This window comes from Meleagris gallopavo, chromosome 20 (assembly GCF_905368555.1).
Source record: "Meleagris gallopavo chromosome 20, MGAL_WU_HG_1.1, whole genome shotgun sequence".
In the NCBI taxonomy this organism is placed as follows: Eukaryota; Metazoa; Chordata; class Aves; order Galliformes; family Phasianidae; genus Meleagris; species Meleagris gallopavo.
Window position 1 is genome coordinate 9,798,347 of NC_139423.1, and position 18,801 is coordinate 9,817,147.

Consider the following 18,801-nt stretch of genomic DNA (forward strand, 5'->3'; position numbering starts at 1 on the left):
GATGTTGCATTTGAAGAGCTGTGTTCTGAGTGGATGATAAAGCAATAAATAAATTTGTTGAAATTGTTGGTCAAGATAATTTCATTTGTTATTAACTGAACAAGCTTTCATTGAGCCAAGGGCAAAGTCCTTTAACCACCGTGAGAGCTGGATGAGGCTGTACTTAAATAAAATAGTACCATTGTAGGATCTATTCAGGTTAGTCTTGTTAAAATATTGCATCTTGCTGCAGTTGCAAGGAGGTACCAGATAAATCACGTGTCATTTGTGCAGGCTGCTTAGCAAGTACCTGAATTAAATGGAAAGTTCTTTGATGTGCTTTATAGAAGACAAATTACTAAGCTAAAACAATATATTTTTACAGAGTTTTTTTCCTGTTATTTTAAGGTGTCTGAGAGCATGCAGTATCCATTCAAAACTTGCATGAGAGTAGAAGTTGTTGACAAAACACACCTCTGTCGAACGAGGGTAGCTGTTGTAGAGAATGTCATTGGGGGAAGGTTGAGATTGGTGTATGAAGAAAGCGAAGACAAAACTGATGATTTCTGGTGCCATATGTACAGTCCACTCATCCATCACATTGGTTGGTCTCGAAGCATAGGACACAGATTCAAAAGATCTGGTAAGCCTATTGCTTGTCAAGGTGTCTGTGGGCAGTGTTGGCGTGGAGAGACTTAAGCAATGCTGTTGCTTTATGCAGTTAATAAAAATAGTTTGAGTAATTACTTTCTAATGCTGCATAATGGTTTTACCAATTACTCTGCCATTCTAGAGTTTCAGTTCAGTGTACAATTGGTCTGCAGGAAAATTGAACTGCAATGTTCAAGTATGTTATAAATTTCTTTTTTTATGAAAAAAATAAACCTGGAATTATACTGTTTTGCTCTACTACTTTCTGCATTTGTCTCTTCTGTACACTGCAACATGAGCAAGTATCCAATGGGATACAGATTTCTGTCTCTCTGAAGTGTAAGGAATATTTTGTTTTTGTATTGCAAGACCTAGATGTTGTAGAGGCCATTAGGAAATGGGCTGGGAAGATGACACGATGGTTTAATAGATGGTGTGTGGTTTAGACCCTTGTTATCTGAAATACTTTTAATTTGAAATAGTTGAGGTCCATAAATAGGTTTTTTTTTGAAACTTTCTGTCTTTCACTGTGAATGCATACCTTGTCAGAAACAGAATTTCCATAAAAGATTTCCCAACACAGCCCTTCAGGACAGTTTTCTAACTACTTAAATTTTCACTGGAGCTGTTTATAAATAAGAGTAGAGACACAAAGAGCAGTGCTATTTTCCAGAAGTACTGTCTTCATGTCTCTAATAGGATTTCAAGGATTTCCCTTGCAAGGTGGGACTCAACACTTGGCAAAAATAAGCTGTATGTATGTGCAGAGAGTAGACATACTGTATAGAAACTGTGATTATATAAATGTAATCTGTTAGAAAAGAGGTGGTTTTGCCTTTTTTTGAAAAGCTTCTATATATTGGTAGCAAAGTGGGGATGCAGTTAAGCAGTCTTGTGAATATTGGATTTTTTTGTGTAAATGAGGTTGTGTTATAGAGGTTTTTCAGATGGAAGTCAGTGGGGAGAATGGATGTGCTCCCCAGGTTTTTGTGGTAGTCTTATCATAAACTTTACACGCTAACAAGGTGATTGCATTCCAGCAGTTAATATGTCAAGGAAAAAATATTGCCTACTCTGTTACCAAAAACTGTTATTAATATGTATTATGGTTCCTTACAGATATTACAAAGAAACAGGATGGACACTTTGATGCACCCTCACATTTATTTATGAAGGTGAGTTTGCTACCAAGAATGTTCTTATGTCAGTCAACTGGGGACCTGGTGTGTGTGAAACAGACTTGGAAGTCGTGGAAATATGCCCAGCAGAAGCACTGGTGAATTTTAATCACACAGTTTAATAATTTGTCCTTCTTGTCATAAACAGAGGTGATAGTACAGGTATTTCACTCTGTTCCTTTACTGTGACTGGTTATTGGATTCTGAGCTTCTGGTGCTGTCATCTGACTTGATTATTATTTTTTTTAGGTGAAAGAGGTTGACACAGCTGGAGAGTGGTTTAAAGAAGGAATGAAACTGGAAGCTATAGACCCCTTAAACCTTTCAGCAATATGTGTGGCAACTATTAGGAAGGTAAGGAAGCCAATGTTTGTTGTCAGAAGACAGACAGGACCATTTTACATTCACCTTTGTTCGGGTCAGAAACAAAGCTCAGGAAATGAATCCATTAATTGTTATATACAACTACTGTGAAAAAGAACATACTCACGTATGTTTAATTTTGATTTTAATATCTGGAGATTCAGCCTTACGTTTAATTAATATATGCTATGCTTGTGAGATTAATTTTCAAGACAGTCTACTGCTAATTATCCCAAGTATTTTGCCATTGTATTCAAAACAAAAGCCTCATCTTGGTTGCTTGCTGGAATCTATGAAGATAAGCTTTTTCTAAATTGATTAAAAGGGATCTCATCAACATTAAATCTTTATTAAAAGGGAAAGAAAATGGACAAAAAGAGTAGCTTAGCAACTTTGCATAACCTTACCAATGAGTGTGGTCATTATTTCAAATCTCTTTTTCTTAATAGTGTGCAGAATATCTTTCAAGCTAGAGTAAACTGAAACATAAAGCTTTAAGATAGAACTGATATACTCACAAAAATAAACTAGAGCTCAGAAAAAGGAAATGTTCATCTCATAACTTTGCAGTTAACAAAGGTACATTTGACAGTAGAGCACACAATCTTGGAGACAGGTATGATTTCAGTTTGTTTTGCTTTTCCTGTTTTATTGTAATTGAATGTTCTTCTGAGTACTTTCATTATTAGTTATTTTTCACTCTTGAAACATGGCATGCTTTCTTTCTAGCCTTATCACACAGTTAAAGGTATTTAATGTAAAATTTTGTTTTTCTTTACAAAGGTTTTAGCAGATGGCTATCTTATGATTGGGATTGATGGCTCAGAAGCAGCAGATGGGTCTGATTGGTTTTGTTACCATGCCACTTCCCCTTCTATTTTCCCTGTTGGTTTCTGTGAAATTAACATGATTGAACTAACTCCACCCAGAGGTACATATAGAATTCTGACCACATTTTATTTTGAATATTTTTCAGTGATATTGTATGTGCCATATGCTTTGTATTTTAAATCAGTCTACAAAATTCATTTCACTTTTTAGGACACTATCAAGTCAGAAACAAATAAAACAGTGTAACTTGAAAGTAATCTTCAAAACAGAGACAAACTTCTAACTGAGAAAAAGGAAGATTGAACATCCTTATGATACACTGGCTAAAATAATTTGCCTTTACTGCTGTAATTTGAGGACAGCCACTAGTTGAGTAGCACAGCCTTAATGTGAATGGGAAGTATGAATATGCAAGTCACTGAATGGTCTGCTCATAAATTGCTTGGCAAGTCCAGACCACCAGAGGGTTTAATGAACATTGTAAAGAATCTCAGACTTGGCCTAATCGGTGGCAATAGCCATAAATTTCTGCAGGATGTGCACAAACCTGAACTGCAGGGAAGTAGCCATGGGAGCTGTTTGCCGCATAATCCCTTCTGTGAGAATAAGCTGTCTGTCCACCAGCACCTGTGCCTACAGAAGACTCTCACTGCCTTCATCTTTTGATTTGTGTTATCAAGGTCTAGCAGCTTGTAAAGAGAATTTTAATTAGGCGTGTAACAGCAAATGGTTTTCTAAGATGGTTTTTCTTCATTCTCCTTGCAGGCTTCTATTTGTATTTATTGAATGATTTTCTAGGTAATAACTACATAACACAACAAGAAGAATATCATACTTTTACTATTGCACACTAATGAATTTGTCATCCTTGAGTATGTCTTAAGTGCATTTAAGGCAGATTTACTAGTTTCCAGTTAACTCATCTAGTGAATGTATTGCCTAGAAACTCATGAGCATGGTCATACCTGCAAAATGTGCTGCAGGAGTCTCTTGCAATAGTGGTAGTTGTTGCATGGGGCACAAAGTGTCCGTATCAACAGCAGCTAGTTTAGAAGTGACTGCATTAAATGATACAGAAATCACATTCCCTTTTATGATGAAACTTTTTTTTCAACTCTTCAAAGGCTTTACACAATAGTGTGCAAATTCTGTTAACACATTTATCATACTGTTGTGTTTCTCATATTTTGGCAGCTTTGTTTACCTACAAGTGTGTTGCCATTTCATATTGCAGTTTTCTGTAGCAGTGCTGTATCATCCACTGAGGGATGGCTGAATCCTAAAATCGCAGAATCACCCATGCAATAATCTAAAAGTCATTTGAGAGAGAAGTTAGGAGTAAAATAGAGAACATAAGGCCCTTTAACACAGTTTTATTACTGATTTAATAAGATTGAAGTGATCAAAGCATCTTAGTTTTTATGAGAGGTATATTCTACCCTCCAAGTTATGAGCTTGCAAATGCACAGTTTCTTAATTTTGACTGTTTCATTAGGACCACGTGCACATGTCTTTAATGCCTAAAGGACTTGTGTATATTACTCCAGCCAGAGGAGCTGTACATTAACAAGCATTAATTCTCAAAACTTATAGATTACCCTTATCAATTCACTTTCCTGCTGCATGTCTTCCTGCAGACAGTTACGTACCAAAAGTGAACACCATTTTTTATTTTGCATTCAGCAGTATGGATACGTTAAATAAGTTGCTGTTAAACCCCTGCAATTCATGCTTTTAGGTTTATTCCTTTCTAATATCTTCATCTCTTGCTGAAACCAGCAGAAGCTGAAGATGCTTTGATACTCATAAGACTTTTAGGCACATTCAGCAGATGAACAAAAGCTGAATATATAAGAAATTGGTTTTTTACCTTTCCAATAACTTAAAAGATTGGGGAAAAAAATCCTGTAATTTATTCTTCTATTGCTAACCTTAACTTTATTATTTAAGGTTTTAAATATCCATACTTGTTCCACGAACCTGCTCCTAACACATCAAGTTTTTCAGTAGTGGAGCTCTTTCCCCACAGGAAAGAACTGGATGTGCTTAATTACGTTATGTGTTGTGGGGCCTTGTAGTCATGAAGGATCTACGTGAACAGAAAGCTTCAAGTGTCGACAGTTGATCTTAACATCAAATGATGCCTTGTGTATTATCCAGAAATTCATTCATCCTTGTTGGAAAAAGGCAGTGTCCAGTTGACTGTGTTGTCCATTAGACCAGAACTCAGAGAATGGAGATTTCTGATGTTAATGTTTTGCTTCTTTGTCTTTTTAGCCATAGCACAGTGCCACTGTTGTATTCTTGTTGATGTTCTAACGTAAGAAGCTTACAGTTGATTTATGAAAGTATTGTTTAAAATCCACAGGTTATACAAAACTCCCGTTCAAATGGTTTGACTACCTCAGGGAAACTGACTCAATAGCAGCACCTGTAAAGCTCTTCAATAAGGTAATAAGCACTAAGCATCCATGTTGAAATACAATTTGGGATTTTCTTCACATTTTAATCTGTGTGTTTATGGGATTAACCCATTTCTTTAAGTACAGTTGTGAAAAACTAAGCCAACAGATTTTAATATAATCTAACAGCCCTTATTTCTAGAGCTTGAGTGTTTCTGAAGCGTTAAATACAGGACTGCACAGAACTTCATAAATGATGCTTGAAAATTTCTTAAGCTGAAGTGATTGAAATGTTTGCTTCAGCACCGTGTGCTTAACTGATCCAATTGGCCTGGTTGGTGCTTGCTGCCTTGATGTGCTTGCTTTTTCCAGGAAGTTCCAAACCATGGGTTTCATGTTGGAATGAAACTGGAGGCCGTTGATCTGATGGAACCTCGCTTGGTCTGTGTGGCCACAGTGACTCGCATTATCCATCGTCTGCTGAGGATACACTTTGATGGCTGGGAAGATGAGTATGACCAGTGGGTGGACTGTGAGTCCCCAGACCTCTACCCCGTGGGATGGTGTCAGCTAACTGGGTATCAGCTGCAGCCTCCAGCACCACAGTGTAAGTTCTGCACTGTAAAGAATTCTGGTCCTCAATCACACGCGATGCTTTCCTACCTTCCTGCTTTTTAGGTTAGGTCACTGAGTGTAACAGAAATAGAACAAATTCTTGCTAATGCTTAGAAGTACACAGTTCTGATCTCTTCCACCTTAACTTTTAAAGTACTTCTGGGCATTTCTGTGGCAACTCAGCAGTTTTCTGTTTTGTTGCCAGAAGATATTTATTTCATGTAGGGAAAAAAAACCCTATTAATTACCTGACGAGTCTGGAGAGAGAAATTTGTAGTGGTTGAAGTTAGCAAATAAATATTCTTTGCATGCTGAATATGGTGGACCTCAGTGTGTGCTTGGTTATTCCTGTGCAGAAGTGTTTGTGTGAGAAGGCTACATTTCATTTAGTACATCAAAACTCAGTGTGCTAGGCCAGTTTTTATGGCAATTGATAACTGTTTCAAGAGTGTTAGTTGTGTAATGGAAAGGAGGTAGGAAGAGTAATGCTACTACTGTTAGTAGTACTGACTACTGATAGTGGTTTGATTGCAGTTTAATGGCAAGTTTCTCAAAAAAGCTTTGTCATGTTCTGAAGTGTATTTCCAAAATAGTAAACTTAAATTTTGTACTCCACACTTTTTTGCAGCATCAAGAGATAACCAGTCAAGTTCATCAAAACAGAAGAAAAAGTCAAAATCACAACAGTACAAAGGACATAAGAAAAGTGGGTGACAAAACAGTGCTTGCAATTTCCCTGTTGCTTAAAAAGCTGGTGGTCTCTCTTCTACTTAGAAGTGCTGTTTGTAAGTTAAGCAGGTGTTGAGCTTAAAGGTGCAGTATGCCATAAAAGGAATTTTATAACTAACCGAGAATATCTGTTTTTTTTATAACTTGTAGCAGTATAAGTATGCAGGGTAAGCCCTTAGTCCTGCTAACTGCCACGCTGTTTTTAATGACGAACCAGTTAAAACTCGTGGCAGTTCTCTTTTGCCACGTAGGGTTGAGTAGTTTGTCTTCACAGAAGTCGATGACCTCATCTAAGGCAACCCAACTATGTCTGTTATTTTTGGAGCATCAGCTCGCTCTGCTGACTCATTCTCTTGGTGCTGTCTTGGAAGAGTGGAGTGCAAAGATGCAGTACTTCATGCTGCCAACACAAGGGCAGATCAGCTACAGCAAAGGTCTATAATGTGTTGTCTCAATTTAGCAATTTGCTCTGCTTCTGTGCCAAGATATTTTCTAGTGGGATAGCCTAGCAAAAATAAAACTAATGTCTTGGATGCTGAAAGTTACTTGAAGTGCAAGTCAGCAATTCTGGATGACAAATCTTTAACTGTCCTCTAATGTGACTTGAGAGAACTTTTTATACAAAATCCTCTATATTTTAGTATGCTCAACCCCTAAATGTGGGTACTGCACCTTTAAAGGAAGTTCTGGTCTGTTTCGTTTATTTCAGTGTTTTTTTCCTTCTGCTCATACTTTGATAATTTCATTGTCCATTAATGAAATGGGAGAAGCAGTTGTGACATTATTGCTCTTCATAACATTGTTCTTTTTGCCTTTGATCACATTTCTTTTTTTTTTCATACAAAAGAAAGAAGATGATTAAAACTACAAAAAATGTTGCTTGAATGCCATTTTTCTCAGGGACCTTTAGCGATTTGAGGATGTGATGGAAAACTTTTGTCAGTGTTTTTTTTCTTGTCTCACATGGACTGATTAGAGTAACTAGACAACGTGATTGATTGTAAATGGCAAGTAATTAATCTTCTTCTTACTTGGATGAAGATTAAATTTGGAAGTGGGCAGTAAATGAAATAAAGAATAGTAAAGTAAGCATTCTTCTTAGCAACATTTTCTGTTGCTTTCTTAAACCAGGGTTTTAAAATACTGAATTACTGAGGAAAAACTCTGGAGCAGGACTTAAGGTTCAGTTGAGGGTCAGGAAGCATCTGTTTTCTGTGGGTTACCCTACATTAAAAGAAGAATGTCTAAAATGGGAAATCTGAGGCCCGTTCCCAATTTAAATCATGCGAAGTAAAATGAAGAGTGAGTTGTGCTTACTGTGGATGTTACAGATCTTAACTGTTCATCGTTTGTTTCCAGTGACTTCGTTGCAGCTGAAGGAGGAGATGCTGGATGGAGAGGAGTACAGCTTCCTGCAAGGAGCGTCTGATCAGGAGAGCAACGGATCTGCCAGCTACTACATAAAGCAAGAACCATAAGGCAGCTTGGGAAAGTGAGGGGCACAGGATTGGTGATAGGAAAGGAGCCTTTCTCCAAGACTGACTGGTTTTGTTCCCACTTCGATGGCGCAGCATGGATGGCTGCACCGGGGGCACTTTGCTATCTGTAGATGAGTTAGACTCGGTTCAGAATTTTTTGGAAGGACGGGGAAACTATTTTAGTGAAAAAAGATTTTTTCAATTTATTAAAAACAAGAACGGACACTTTTTGTGTTGTATTTGAAGCTTTTGCAAGAATTTTGTAATATTTTCAAGTTCAGATCTATTGTGCATTGTTAACAAGAACTGAAAATCTAATTTTTTTGTAAGATTAAAGTTTAAATAGCACGATCGTGGGAAGCGGTTGGAGGAAGATATAGTTGCAAATACAAATGAACTGTCACGACAAATGAACCTTTTTGGTACAAATTGGGAGATACTTAAACTCTTGTGAACTGCACTGGTCACACCTCTGTTTTGTTTTTGTTTTTTTAATTGTGAAATAAGGCATTTGAGCCCTGATCTGGAGGCACAGATGGTATGAGGAGGATCGCCCTGTAGAGCTCTACTTGGTGAGTAGCCCCAGCTGCAATGGAGCCATCACCTGGGGGAGATTTTTTAACTTTTCAATGTGTTTTTATTTAGTTTAAAACGTGTTGTTTTTTTTTTTTTATATGATACTTTTTTAATTAAAACATATAGTTCCTTAGGGTCTGAATCAGTGCCCAGTAATACCAGTAGCCTTGTGTTCATTGGCTGCAGTGGGCACTGGATTGGGACTGCAGCTCTCTTGTCTCTACGTGGATATCTGTTGTCTTGGAACGCTCCAGCAAATGTTTACAGAGCCCTATCTCTGCCAAACTGGAACTTCAGAAAATTCCCTGCCTTGGAAGATTAGAGATAACGACGGATTTAGGCTAAAGAAACCCAGACAGCAACTCAGGCCTCCCTTGGTGGTGGAAGGAACTTCTCTGTATTCTTCTGGTTGTATCTTTCCATTCAGAAAGACCTTGTTTCCTTACCATCTGAAAAGTTTATTCCTGACCATTCAGAACTGATGTTCCCTGTGGTTTCAGTTGACCTAAAAGGAGCCAGATGTTCAGCTGCGCACAGCCTGCAGTGTTCCTTTCTTGCTGCAGTATTGTGAGGTGGAAATTGAGACTTGAGCATGTTATTTGGATGGTATACAGCATAGCATGTAACTCACCAGCTGGATGTGTTTGTTGCCTCAATCCTTGCGTCTTGCTTCAGATATCCCATTAATCCCACCTGCTTGTCTGTCCAGATGTTTTAAAGGCAAAAGTTAAGCAGAAGGGTGAAAATGACTGCCTAGTAGTGTAATACAAAGTATTTTCACGTGAGCCCTTAATTATTTGGATTTTCCTTCCTTGGTTTTAAACTTTGTATGTTTTTGTAGATGGCTTCATTGATGGAGTTGATGAGTAAAATTATCAATCACCCTGCAGAGCTGTGACTGGAAAAATGTGCATCAAGAGCTTTAGCTTTTACCAGTAAGGTTCATTAACTAAACTCTCAGGAATTAACTGCATATGTTCTATAAGTGCTTCTGGGTCTTAGTAGGTCCCCTTCAGAGCAGTACAGTGATTATTTGACTCTTAACCATAAGGTAGGGCTTAGAAAACTGGTGATCAAAACAGTTAACTTCTGTGTTCCTGCAGCCTAAGAAATGCTTTAAGGACATCAACCCACAGAGCCCCAGGAGACCATTTTTGTATATTGTTGTCCAAACCTAAAAACAGAAAAAAGTGCATAGAAAGTTGAAAACCAGCAAATTGATTCTTTTCTAAAATATTGCTCTAACTTTGGGTACATAGTATTGGTAATATGCACAGGTTTACCTCATTCTATGCAAGAGGAGTTAATTATGTAAAGTTTTGTATTTACTACTGGAATTTAAAAAAAAAAAAACAAAACCAAGCTGTCCTGTATAGCATAGGAATGTCTGGAATTTTCCCTTACCAGTAAAAATGTCTGTAATGACCCCTTTTTAACAACAGCTTCGTACACTAACAGCATCTGGTTACTGGATTATAGGTATCTGTAACTTCAGGTGGTGAAGACACTTCAGCTCTCTGCAATAGCCATAGCAAAGGGACTTTCTCTTGTTTGGTAGGCTTCACATCCGTCCTCTCAGAGCCTGACCCTCATGGGGCATTTCTTTTGGACACCCTGAGTTGGAGGAGTAGGTTTAGAGACCGTTGTTGATGACATTTTGAACCTTAATTTTATTATTTTTCCTCTGCTCTTCATTTATGCTGCCATAGAATCCAGTTCTGCAAGCATTGATTTGATTTGGTGAGTACATCACTGTTGATTTTATTCATGTTTTTTGATGTGACAACTTCCAAATTGCCACCGGCAGCTGGAATGAGTTGGGCACGTTCTTGCTTTCTTCTCTCATCAGTTGCTTCTCAATACAGTAGAAAAACATGCATTAATTTGTTTCTTGATGTGAAAATTTGGGCTATGATGGCAAGGGATGCTGCCAAGCCAGGAAACCTTGGGCTCCCATGCATTGCCCAGGTCAGAGCCTGGCTTCCCAGGCACAGCCGACCTGTGAGCTTAGACTGCTGAGAGGCAAAGGTGGCACTTTGAATGCATCTCCGTGCTGGAGAAACGTAGGAATGGGATTGGAAGTCTGTCAGTCCTTAAAGTGTTCTTTAGAAACAAGTTTCCTTTGATCAAACACTACGTGTGTGAGCTGCCCTGCACTCTGATGTGCACGGGACTCTGTCGGAGTTGAGACAGGAGTGACATTTGTGTCCGTGCTCAGAAGATACCGGCGGTGTTTAATTGTCAGGTGTGGTGGAATCTGTGCTAAGCAAACCACGTCAGGGATTCGGGTCATTGCCTCGAGGTTATGGAAATCTGAGCAAATCCCGCGTGGTGTTTAGAGGATGTCTCTTCAGCTGTGGGTTACAGGTCCCTGCTGGTACCCATGGCGTAGGCTTTGCTGTGCGTGGGAAGCATCCATCAGCAGAATGCTTCTGCTGCCCTTAGCTTTGCTCTGAGCTGCTGGCTGGGCGGAAGGCAGAGCCGTGTCCGATGTGAGCTTTCGGTGGGGTCAGACTGGCAGCATTTGGCAGAGCAGGATGCCGTGCCTGTCTGCAGCTCCCTTTTATTGCTGGAACCCTCCTGGTGGTCTTTGAGTTCTGTCGTTTGAACACAGCTCAAACCCTTTCCTTGCTGCACCTGAGGAAGCGAAGGCGGTTATCAACTCTTTGTTCTACGGATACTAACACGGGTTTCAGTGTTTGTTTGTTATTCTTGTTGTTTTATGTGATGTGAATACCCTCTCCTGTCAATATTTGTACAATGGTGCTAATATATTTGGTAACAATCCTTTATTGGGAAGGGATTTTTAAAAACTGTGATTTAAACTGAATTTTTCTTCCTTTTAATTTTCATATTTAAAACAAAGCCACAGCCATTTATACACATGGGCGTCAGCTCCGGCCCTGGGGAAACGTTGGGGCGGGAATGGAGGTGAAACAAATGGGGTTTTTACATCATTTCTGTATGTATTTGATATATAAATCAATATCTGTACAAATTTATCTTTTATTTTCTTGGTAACTTGTGTGGTCAATGAGAGAGTATTTAAGACTTTCTCATGCAATGTACATAAGTGGAAAAAATGCTTTTGGAGAAATTAAATGTTACTTTCATTTTTATGAGACCGCAGATTTTCAGCATGGATGTGAAAAGCATTAAAATTATAACTTTGTGTACAAGATGAAAATAATTCACTAAATTTGCCTTTTTTACACAAAATAAAAACGTTACAAGTCAGTTCTTGAATGTCGTTTCCTTGAAGAGCTGCTCCTCAGCACAGAGCTGGCTGTACTGCAGTCCTTCCTTCCCTGACAGTGCAGAGCCAGGAGCGCTCAGCTGAGCAGCCTGCAAGCAGGGGGTTGGGAAGGCGTTTGTGTGAGCCATGCAGTGTCAGGTGGAGGCTCTATGCAGTGCAGGTTTTACTCCTGGCCTTATGTTTTACAGCTGCTGTTAATAGCTGTGCATAGTGCTGGAAATTGCCGTGGGGGAGTGTTGGGTTTTCCTTCCAGTGCAGTTCTGTGCCAGGAAATGCAGCATCCCTTCCCTCCCCATTCACCCAGGTGGAGAAGCTTGTATTGAAACACAGCTCTTCCTTCTGCAAGGAAAACCGAGCACTTCTCATAGCTCACTGAGTTCAGCACAACAGGTCTGTTCTACAATGAATGCACCGTAAGCAGTTCATTTACATCATCCATTTATTTTTGATGGTTCTGAAACGTTGTCAAGATAACCGCTGTGCTAATTGCTCCCAGATCATTAGCTGGAGTGAGATGACAGTCAGAAGGCACAATTCACTGTGGAAGCTGGCATCACTCATAGATCCAGTCATGTGCACACGATCTGTAGTCAATGAGCTCTGCTGGTTTGAACCAAAGGTTGATCTCCTTCTGGGCACTTTCTACAGAGTCGCTGCCGTGGATGATGTTTCTGTGAACAGTGCAACATTGTTTAATATAAAGAAAAAAAACTCTACGAGTGGAAAAAGTGGGGATGAAGCACCTAAAGCTACAACCCTTATCTCAGGTACAGCACTTGCACAGCTCCACTATAAGCTCTGCTCACTACACCCAGCAGGGTGGGGGCACGGGGCTATTCTACTGCAGCAGCCACTGCCTGATCTTACATGGAGCTCTGCCACGTAGCTGAATTTTAAGAAGTTTTGTACCCAGCCACTGTCCTAAGTGGTTGTTATAGGCTGCAACCTGCAAATAAAACCCCATCGGACCAGGTTAGCCACCAGCAGTTTGATTTCCCTGAGAAAAGCCTACCCCTGCTAACTGTGATCTGTATAGAGAAGCAGCTGAGCACCAACCTTCCCACTTGGATGCAGAAATCCCCACGGATGGTGCCGGGCTTCGAGTCCGCAGGGTTGGTTTCCCCCAGCATCACTCTGCCTGTTTTAACCACATTGAGCCCTTCCCACACCTACAGGGGAGAAAAGACAGCAAACCAACCGTCAGGCCAGAATTCCACACCTTGAGCAGTGACACCTGGCCCAAGGTGAGGGCTTCACCACAAAGCAGAAACCCCTTCAGGTGGGTTTCTGTGGGACAGTGACCCTCGCTTCCTTTTTTACCCCCAAACCTTAAGGGGTTTTTTGTGCAGAAAGTGAGTTTGGGGGAATTTTAACACACAGGAAGCATCTCAGCAGGAATCTTAAGCACGCATCTTTCCCAGATCCGTGTGAGGAAGCTTTCCCTCAGTACGAGCACGCTGCCTACCATGGCCACAACGGGGCCGGAGTTCATGTACTTCACCAGGCCGGGGTAGAAGGGCCGATCCTTCAGGTCGATGTAATGCTGCTTGAGGAGGTCCTCAGAGGCCTGCGGGAGCACGAAGGGAGTATGTCAGTACGTCATCCCCCATCCCAACCCACAAAGGGATCACGGCTGTAAGATTTAACACCCGCGACTGTTTCCAGCACTCCGAAACGCTACCGGCACTGCAGCAGCTGCTGCCCGGCGGGCGCCCGCGGGCCTCGAGAAAAGCAGCCGCTCTCCCGGCGGGGCGGCGGTGGGGCACAGCGGTTCCGGCTCGGCTCCTCCCCGCTCCCCCGCTGGCCGCATCGCACCGCGGTGCCGCTCGCCGCTTCGGGCAGGCGGAGCGCCGATGGCCGCCGCCGGTTCGCCCGGGCCGCGCGTTCGGGAGCATTTCGTGCCGCCGGGACGGACTCGTACCCGAGGGCCCGTGGGGACGGCGGAAAGAAAGCGCCGGGCACGGCCGGCAGTTCCGGCCTCGACTTACGTGCACGAACTTCATGGCCACCAGGCGGAAGCCCTTCTGCTCGAAGCGTTTGATGATTTCTCCCACCAGCCCCCGCTGCACGCCGTCGGGCTTGATGGCGATGAAGGTGCGCTCGCAGCTGGCAGCCATGGCGCTGCGGAACACGAGCGCACAGCCTCAATCTGAGCCCCCCGGCTCAAGGTCGGCCCGCGGCCCCTCCGCCATTGCGCCGCACGGCCCACGTGGCGCCCGGCCCGCACTGCCCCACATCGCCCCGCATTGCCCGCACTGCCCCGCCCCGCTCCCGTCCCGTCCCAGGGCGATGCCCGCACAGAGCCGCCCGCCCCGCTCGCATCCCCTCCCGCCGCGCCGACCCGAACCCAGCGCCGCGCGCACCTCCCGCAGCTCCGCAGCCGCCGAAGAAAGAGGAGGAAGAGGAGGAGGAGGAAGAGGAGGAGGCGGCCGTGCGCCGGAAGGCCGCCCTGCGGGAGGGAGGGGCGGAGGGGCGGCGCGGCCGGGGCGGCTGCAATGCGGCCGTGCGCGGTGATGGGCGCTGCGGCTCCGCGGCCGGGGCTGCAGTCCGCGCTGCGCTCTGCGGTGAAAATGAGGGATGAAAAGCGGAGCTGGGGGATGGACAGCGCGGTAATAGCAGCGAATGCCGGGTGACGAAATGCTTTTTTTTTTTCCCCATAGTGAGAAGCGAAGCGATGCAGGATATTTAGCTTCATCACGCACCTCGTGCAGCACCGCGTGTCGGCACGAGCCTGACGGCCTCACCCGCACTTTAGTACCTAATTTGTTCCCGCTCGTTAGACTCATTAATTGATTAGCCCTAAGGCAGTGTGCTGAAAATAACCCTTTATTTCACGTAAGAAACGGCAAACATTTACTTTGGAGCATCTCCTCTGCGGGGCTCAGCGCCTCCATAACATTAAAGAGATGATCTCAGTTCCACTGTGGTTCAGTATTTGAAATAATTGAGCGCTGCGGAGTGCAAACAACTACTGACACACGAGTGCTGCTTTTAAGGAATGCTACAATAAACTGATTTACGGATAGATGGGCTGATAAATGGCATCGACACCCATGCAGTCAGTGGAAGTGCTGGCTGATGCTCTCCCCGGCAGGAGCAGCCGTCCCTACTGAAAGATGCTCAGCATTATTGTGAACGGATTTCTTTACACGATTAAAAATAACAATACTGGAGTCACTTCTGAAATACCTCATCCCAAAGCAGGCCGTGCTGGACGTGCAGCCATCACAGACAGAGCCATCACAGCTGTTAGCAGTTTGGGCAGCAAAGCAGACTCCATTCCATTTTTCCCCGTGTGCTTTCTGGCTGAAAGTGGATCGCACTCATCCGTTCTCCTACTAAATCTTCTTTTCACATAAAAAGGGGGTTTCAAAAAAGCCTGACCTATAATCCTTCCTCAAAACGCTACATAAATCCTGTGCAGAAAAAAAAAAGAATTGAAAGCACATCATTCTGGAGACAAGTTCTCATTTCACTGAGCTCTGCATACAGGCACAGCACGTTCTGGAATGAGAAATAAGGTTTCTTTTCCCGTAGCTGCTTTGGGTCTGAGCGTTCGCTTGAGCGGATGCCCCGCGCAGCCCCACCACGCGCACGCAGCGCTGCACTGCGCAGCCCGGCAGCCCAGCAGCACCACGCCGTGCCCCCCGCCCCGCCCCGCCCCGCCCCGGCTGCGCGCTCCTCTCTGCCTCCCTGCAGCTGCAAAGCGTTTCGTGAAGCCGTGTTCTGTGTTATTAACGAGGAACGTTTTGCTTCTCTACAGTTTAATTTCATCTCTACCACCCACATAAACATCTGAAACGTTTTTAAAGCACATTTCTATCTACAGCTTGGTAGTTTTCTAACCAAAGCAACAGCGGCCGCTGCTCAGTATTCACAGCGGTGCAGTGGCAGGTTTCCGACGCAGGTTTGCAGGAGGTGATGCAAGGGCTGGAGCTAACTAGAGCACAGCCAGATACCAAAGGCAGAGCCTCAGTTCTACTCGTAGATCCATTCGTGAGCGCAGCTCCTGTACTCAACCAGTTCTTCAGGAGTGAACCACAGGTTGATCTCTGCCTCGGCGCTTTCTAAAGAGTCGCTCCCATGGATGATGTTCCTAGGAAAAGATTGATATAAAAGTAATGTAATCTCCAACCTCAAAGCAAAGCAAACTCCATTTTTAAGTGGTCTCCATTGCACGCAGAAGTTGTACGTAATGGTAAGGCAGCAGCAGGCAGGCACAGAGCAGGCTGTGCCAGCTTTGCTCAGCGTTTCTGTCACAGTGAGGACTGCAGCTCTCTCTCCATCTCTGCACACTGCCACACTGCCCCAGGGAGGGCAGCCTGCAGCACAGCTCTGCCACACCATGACACACCACTGCCCTTTCCTATCTGCAGGTGATATCAATACTGTGCAAATATACCTTCCAACTTGCACACAGAGGTCGCCGCGAATAGTGCCAGGCTTGGAATCCATGGGATTAGTTTCCCCCAGCATCACTCTTCCAGTCTTAATCACATTAAGACCCTCCCACACCTAAGGGAAAAAAAATGCATTAAGATGATAAAATCTTATCTGTAGACAAAGCAGAGTTAATGATGTGTTCCAGAACAACGCAGTGCTGTCCATCACTGCACAAACCATCATCCCAACAGCAAGGCTTATTTTATCTCCAGTTTTTCTGTGAGATTCTTGGTACCCATCTGCAATGCTCATGGGAAGAGAATGACTTTAAATCTCAGGATGTGAAGCACTCTTCCAGAAAAGCTTTCTGCTCACTGAGGATCTCGACCTCCAGTTCAATTATTTCACAACTACATCATAAAGGGAAAAATTCCTTCTAATAAAATTAGACTAAACAAGGTTTTCAAAAGTTACTTTAACTTGAAAGTAATCTCTATTCCACCATCAGTTCTCTGCTTGATTAACACATGCTATTCCATAGTGGGTTTTTCATGCAGCTTTACTGTCTCTAGGTCTCAGCTTTGGTTCTCAATTTCCTTTGCCCTCTTCCTCAACATACTGTTTCAATTGTGAGAAAGATTATGGAAAAACTTATTTTTTTTTAAACTGACTTTGCAGTACATCTTCCTGACTGTGCTTCCTAACCACATTATTTAAATCTAAGTTTCTAAAATCTCTTTTAAAGGTAAATTAGTATCCAGTAGGTAACACGAGCCTCTTTGCGAGGCAGCTGAGCACCTTGTTTTTCTCAGCTAAACTTCATTTGTAAGGACTCACCATAGCTACAACAGGCCCGGAGTGCATGTAGTGCACCAGGCCGTCATAGAACGGGCGGTCCTTGAGGTCGATGTAGTGCTCCCTCAGAAGGTCCTCAGAGGCCTGCATTAAAAAACAAATAATCAAAAAACCCCCACAACAACAGAAAGCTTTCTGTAAGAGTATGCTGAAATCACATAGGTTAGCTGCACACACTTTGAAATTCAGCATTTCTACTAAGTTCCTAGAACTTTTAGTAAATGTGGGTTTCAACTGTTGGCCTTAACTATATCTGAACTTCTGAAAGTCTCTATTTGCCAATGCAGGTAGCTTATGTGACCTGGCATTTGTTGAATATATCCAGAGATATCAATTGAGAATAGGGTGCACAAGAATGTTCTCCTCAGACTAAGGACATCAAGTTACTAAAATTAGCGTGCTTAGCGTGTCTAAAGCATTTAGCCAGAGCTGGCAACTGGAACTTCTCCAGAACACCCAAAGACTTATCGGAGTTCCAGGTTTAACTCTTCTGAGCACTCCTCTTTATCATTTGCTGCTCTGTTTTCAGATTGATATTCCTATTAAGAACACAAGGGAAGGACAGCTTACGTGTGTCAGCTTCATGGCCACCAGCTTGAAGCCCTTCTGCTCGAAGCGCCGGATGATTTCTCCCACCAACCCCCGCTGCACGCCGTCAGGCTTGATGGCGATGAAGGTGCGCTCTGAGATGGAAGCCATGGTCCTGGCCAGGGGCAGCCACCGTCTCGGGGTCAGCAGCGAGTGCAGCCCCAGCCCCGGCTCCTGTGTCCTGCTGCAATCATTAGACCTGAAATTCTTACCTGGCGCGCTGTGCACATCGGCAGCACCTGAAGGTCGATCTGCACGACGGGCACAATGCTACAGAAGTAACTAGGGAACAGTAAGTTTGCAAAATACAGAACCGTGCAATTAGCAAGTGGGAAGAGCAGAAGAGCTGTAAATAAAACAAAAGCAAAGGACCACGGAGGGACTGCTGGCTGCGATTCAGGGCAAAATATCAATCCATAAACATCATTTTCATCTGTCAATGGCTGCTCTCCGGTTTCGGCGCACGGCTCGCTGCGAGCACAGCACACACACGTGCACACACACGCAGGTAAACGCGCGAGCACAGCCAGACCCCGCCCAGCCCGGCCAGGCCCCGCTCCTCGTCCCGCTCCGCGCCGCTCCGTCTCACCTGCTGGCAGCCCCGCACGGCTCTGGCGCTGCCGCGGCCGCCTAGCCCGGCTTAGCCCCGGGCCGCCCCCGGGCCATCCAGCCCGCACGGTTGCCATGGCGACGGCGCGGCCTCCGGCCAGCAGGGGACGCTCGGCGCGTCGGGTCCGCCCGCAGCCCGCTGCTCCCGCGGCCGAAAGCAGCGCGTGCCCAGCCGCTGTTGGTAGCGGGAACGGCGGGGTTCCTCGCGCTCTGCTCCGCGGGCCTTCCTGAAAGCAAACGAGTATTGCGCTTACGTTGTTGCTTCAATACAACTTTTTTTAAGATATTTCACACTACTGTTACAGCTC

General features: G+C 43.7%; 3 protein-coding genes and 1 long non-coding RNA gene across 20 annotated transcripts in view; 2 read left to right on the forward strand and 2 right to left on the reverse strand.

The window, feature by feature from the left end:
• MBTD1 (mbt domain containing 1) overlaps positions 1-12,039 on the forward strand; it is a 28,758-nt gene extending 16,719 nt beyond the window's left edge. For all 15 annotated transcript variants that reach the window (XM_019621783.3, XM_019621785.3, XM_085240079.1 and 12 more), the window contains 8 exons: positions 388-622; positions 1,750-1,805; positions 2,058-2,162; positions 2,955-3,102; positions 5,371-5,453; positions 5,777-6,011; positions 6,648-6,725; positions 8,108-12,039. In XM_019621783.3, the coding sequence (XP_019477328.1) occupies positions 388-622; positions 1,750-1,805; positions 2,058-2,162; positions 2,955-3,102; positions 5,371-5,453; positions 5,777-6,011; positions 6,648-6,725; positions 8,108-8,226 (1,059 nt within the window). In that variant the 3' untranslated portion in view covers positions 8,227-12,039. The remainder of the gene's footprint in view (positions 1-387; positions 623-1,749; positions 1,806-2,057; positions 2,163-2,954; positions 3,103-5,370; positions 5,454-5,776; positions 6,012-6,647; positions 6,726-8,107) is intronic.
• A 440-nt stretch (positions 12,040-12,479) lies between these two features.
• On the reverse strand, positions 12,480-14,579 carry LOC146543093 (nucleoside diphosphate kinase). Its single transcript, XM_085240093.1, has 5 exons — positions 14,422-14,579; positions 14,047-14,179; positions 13,524-13,625; positions 13,115-13,227; positions 12,480-12,729 (listed from the first exon to the last, which is right to left on the reverse strand). The coding sequence occupies exons 2-5, from the start codon at positions 14,173-14,175 to the stop codon at positions 12,612-12,614; spliced, it is 462 nt and encodes a 153-aa protein (XP_085096219.1). The 5' UTR covers positions 14,176-14,179; positions 14,422-14,579; the 3' UTR covers positions 12,480-12,611.
• On the forward strand, positions 14,490-14,979 carry LOC146543094 (uncharacterized). Its single transcript, XR_014887419.1, has 2 exons — positions 14,490-14,622; positions 14,719-14,979. It is a non-coding gene; the product is annotated as an uncharacterized LOC146543094 (long non-coding RNA).
• An 826-nt stretch (positions 14,980-15,805) lies between these two features.
• Positions 15,806-18,611, reverse strand: LOC104913819 (nucleoside diphosphate kinase). Of its 3 annotated transcripts, XM_085240092.1 has the most exons (6): positions 18,474-18,563; positions 18,097-18,166; positions 17,867-17,999; positions 17,279-17,380; positions 16,461-16,573; positions 15,806-16,154 (listed from the first exon to the last, which is right to left on the reverse strand). In XM_085240092.1, exons 3-6 carry the CDS (start codon positions 17,993-17,995, stop codon positions 16,037-16,039), a joined length of 462 nt encoding a protein of 153 aa, XP_085096218.1. In that variant the 5' UTR covers positions 17,996-17,999; positions 18,097-18,166; positions 18,474-18,563; the 3' UTR covers positions 15,806-16,036. The 3 variants fall into 3 exon arrangements, with proteins under 3 accessions (XP_085096218.1, XP_010719902.1, XP_010719903.1); XM_010721600.4 differs by lacking the exon at positions 18,097-18,166 and having other exon boundaries at positions 17,867-18,068; positions 18,474-18,611; XM_010721601.4 differs by lacking the exon at positions 18,097-18,166 and having other exon boundaries at positions 17,867-18,065; positions 18,474-18,600.
• Positions 18,612-18,801: the final 190 nt, after the last annotated feature.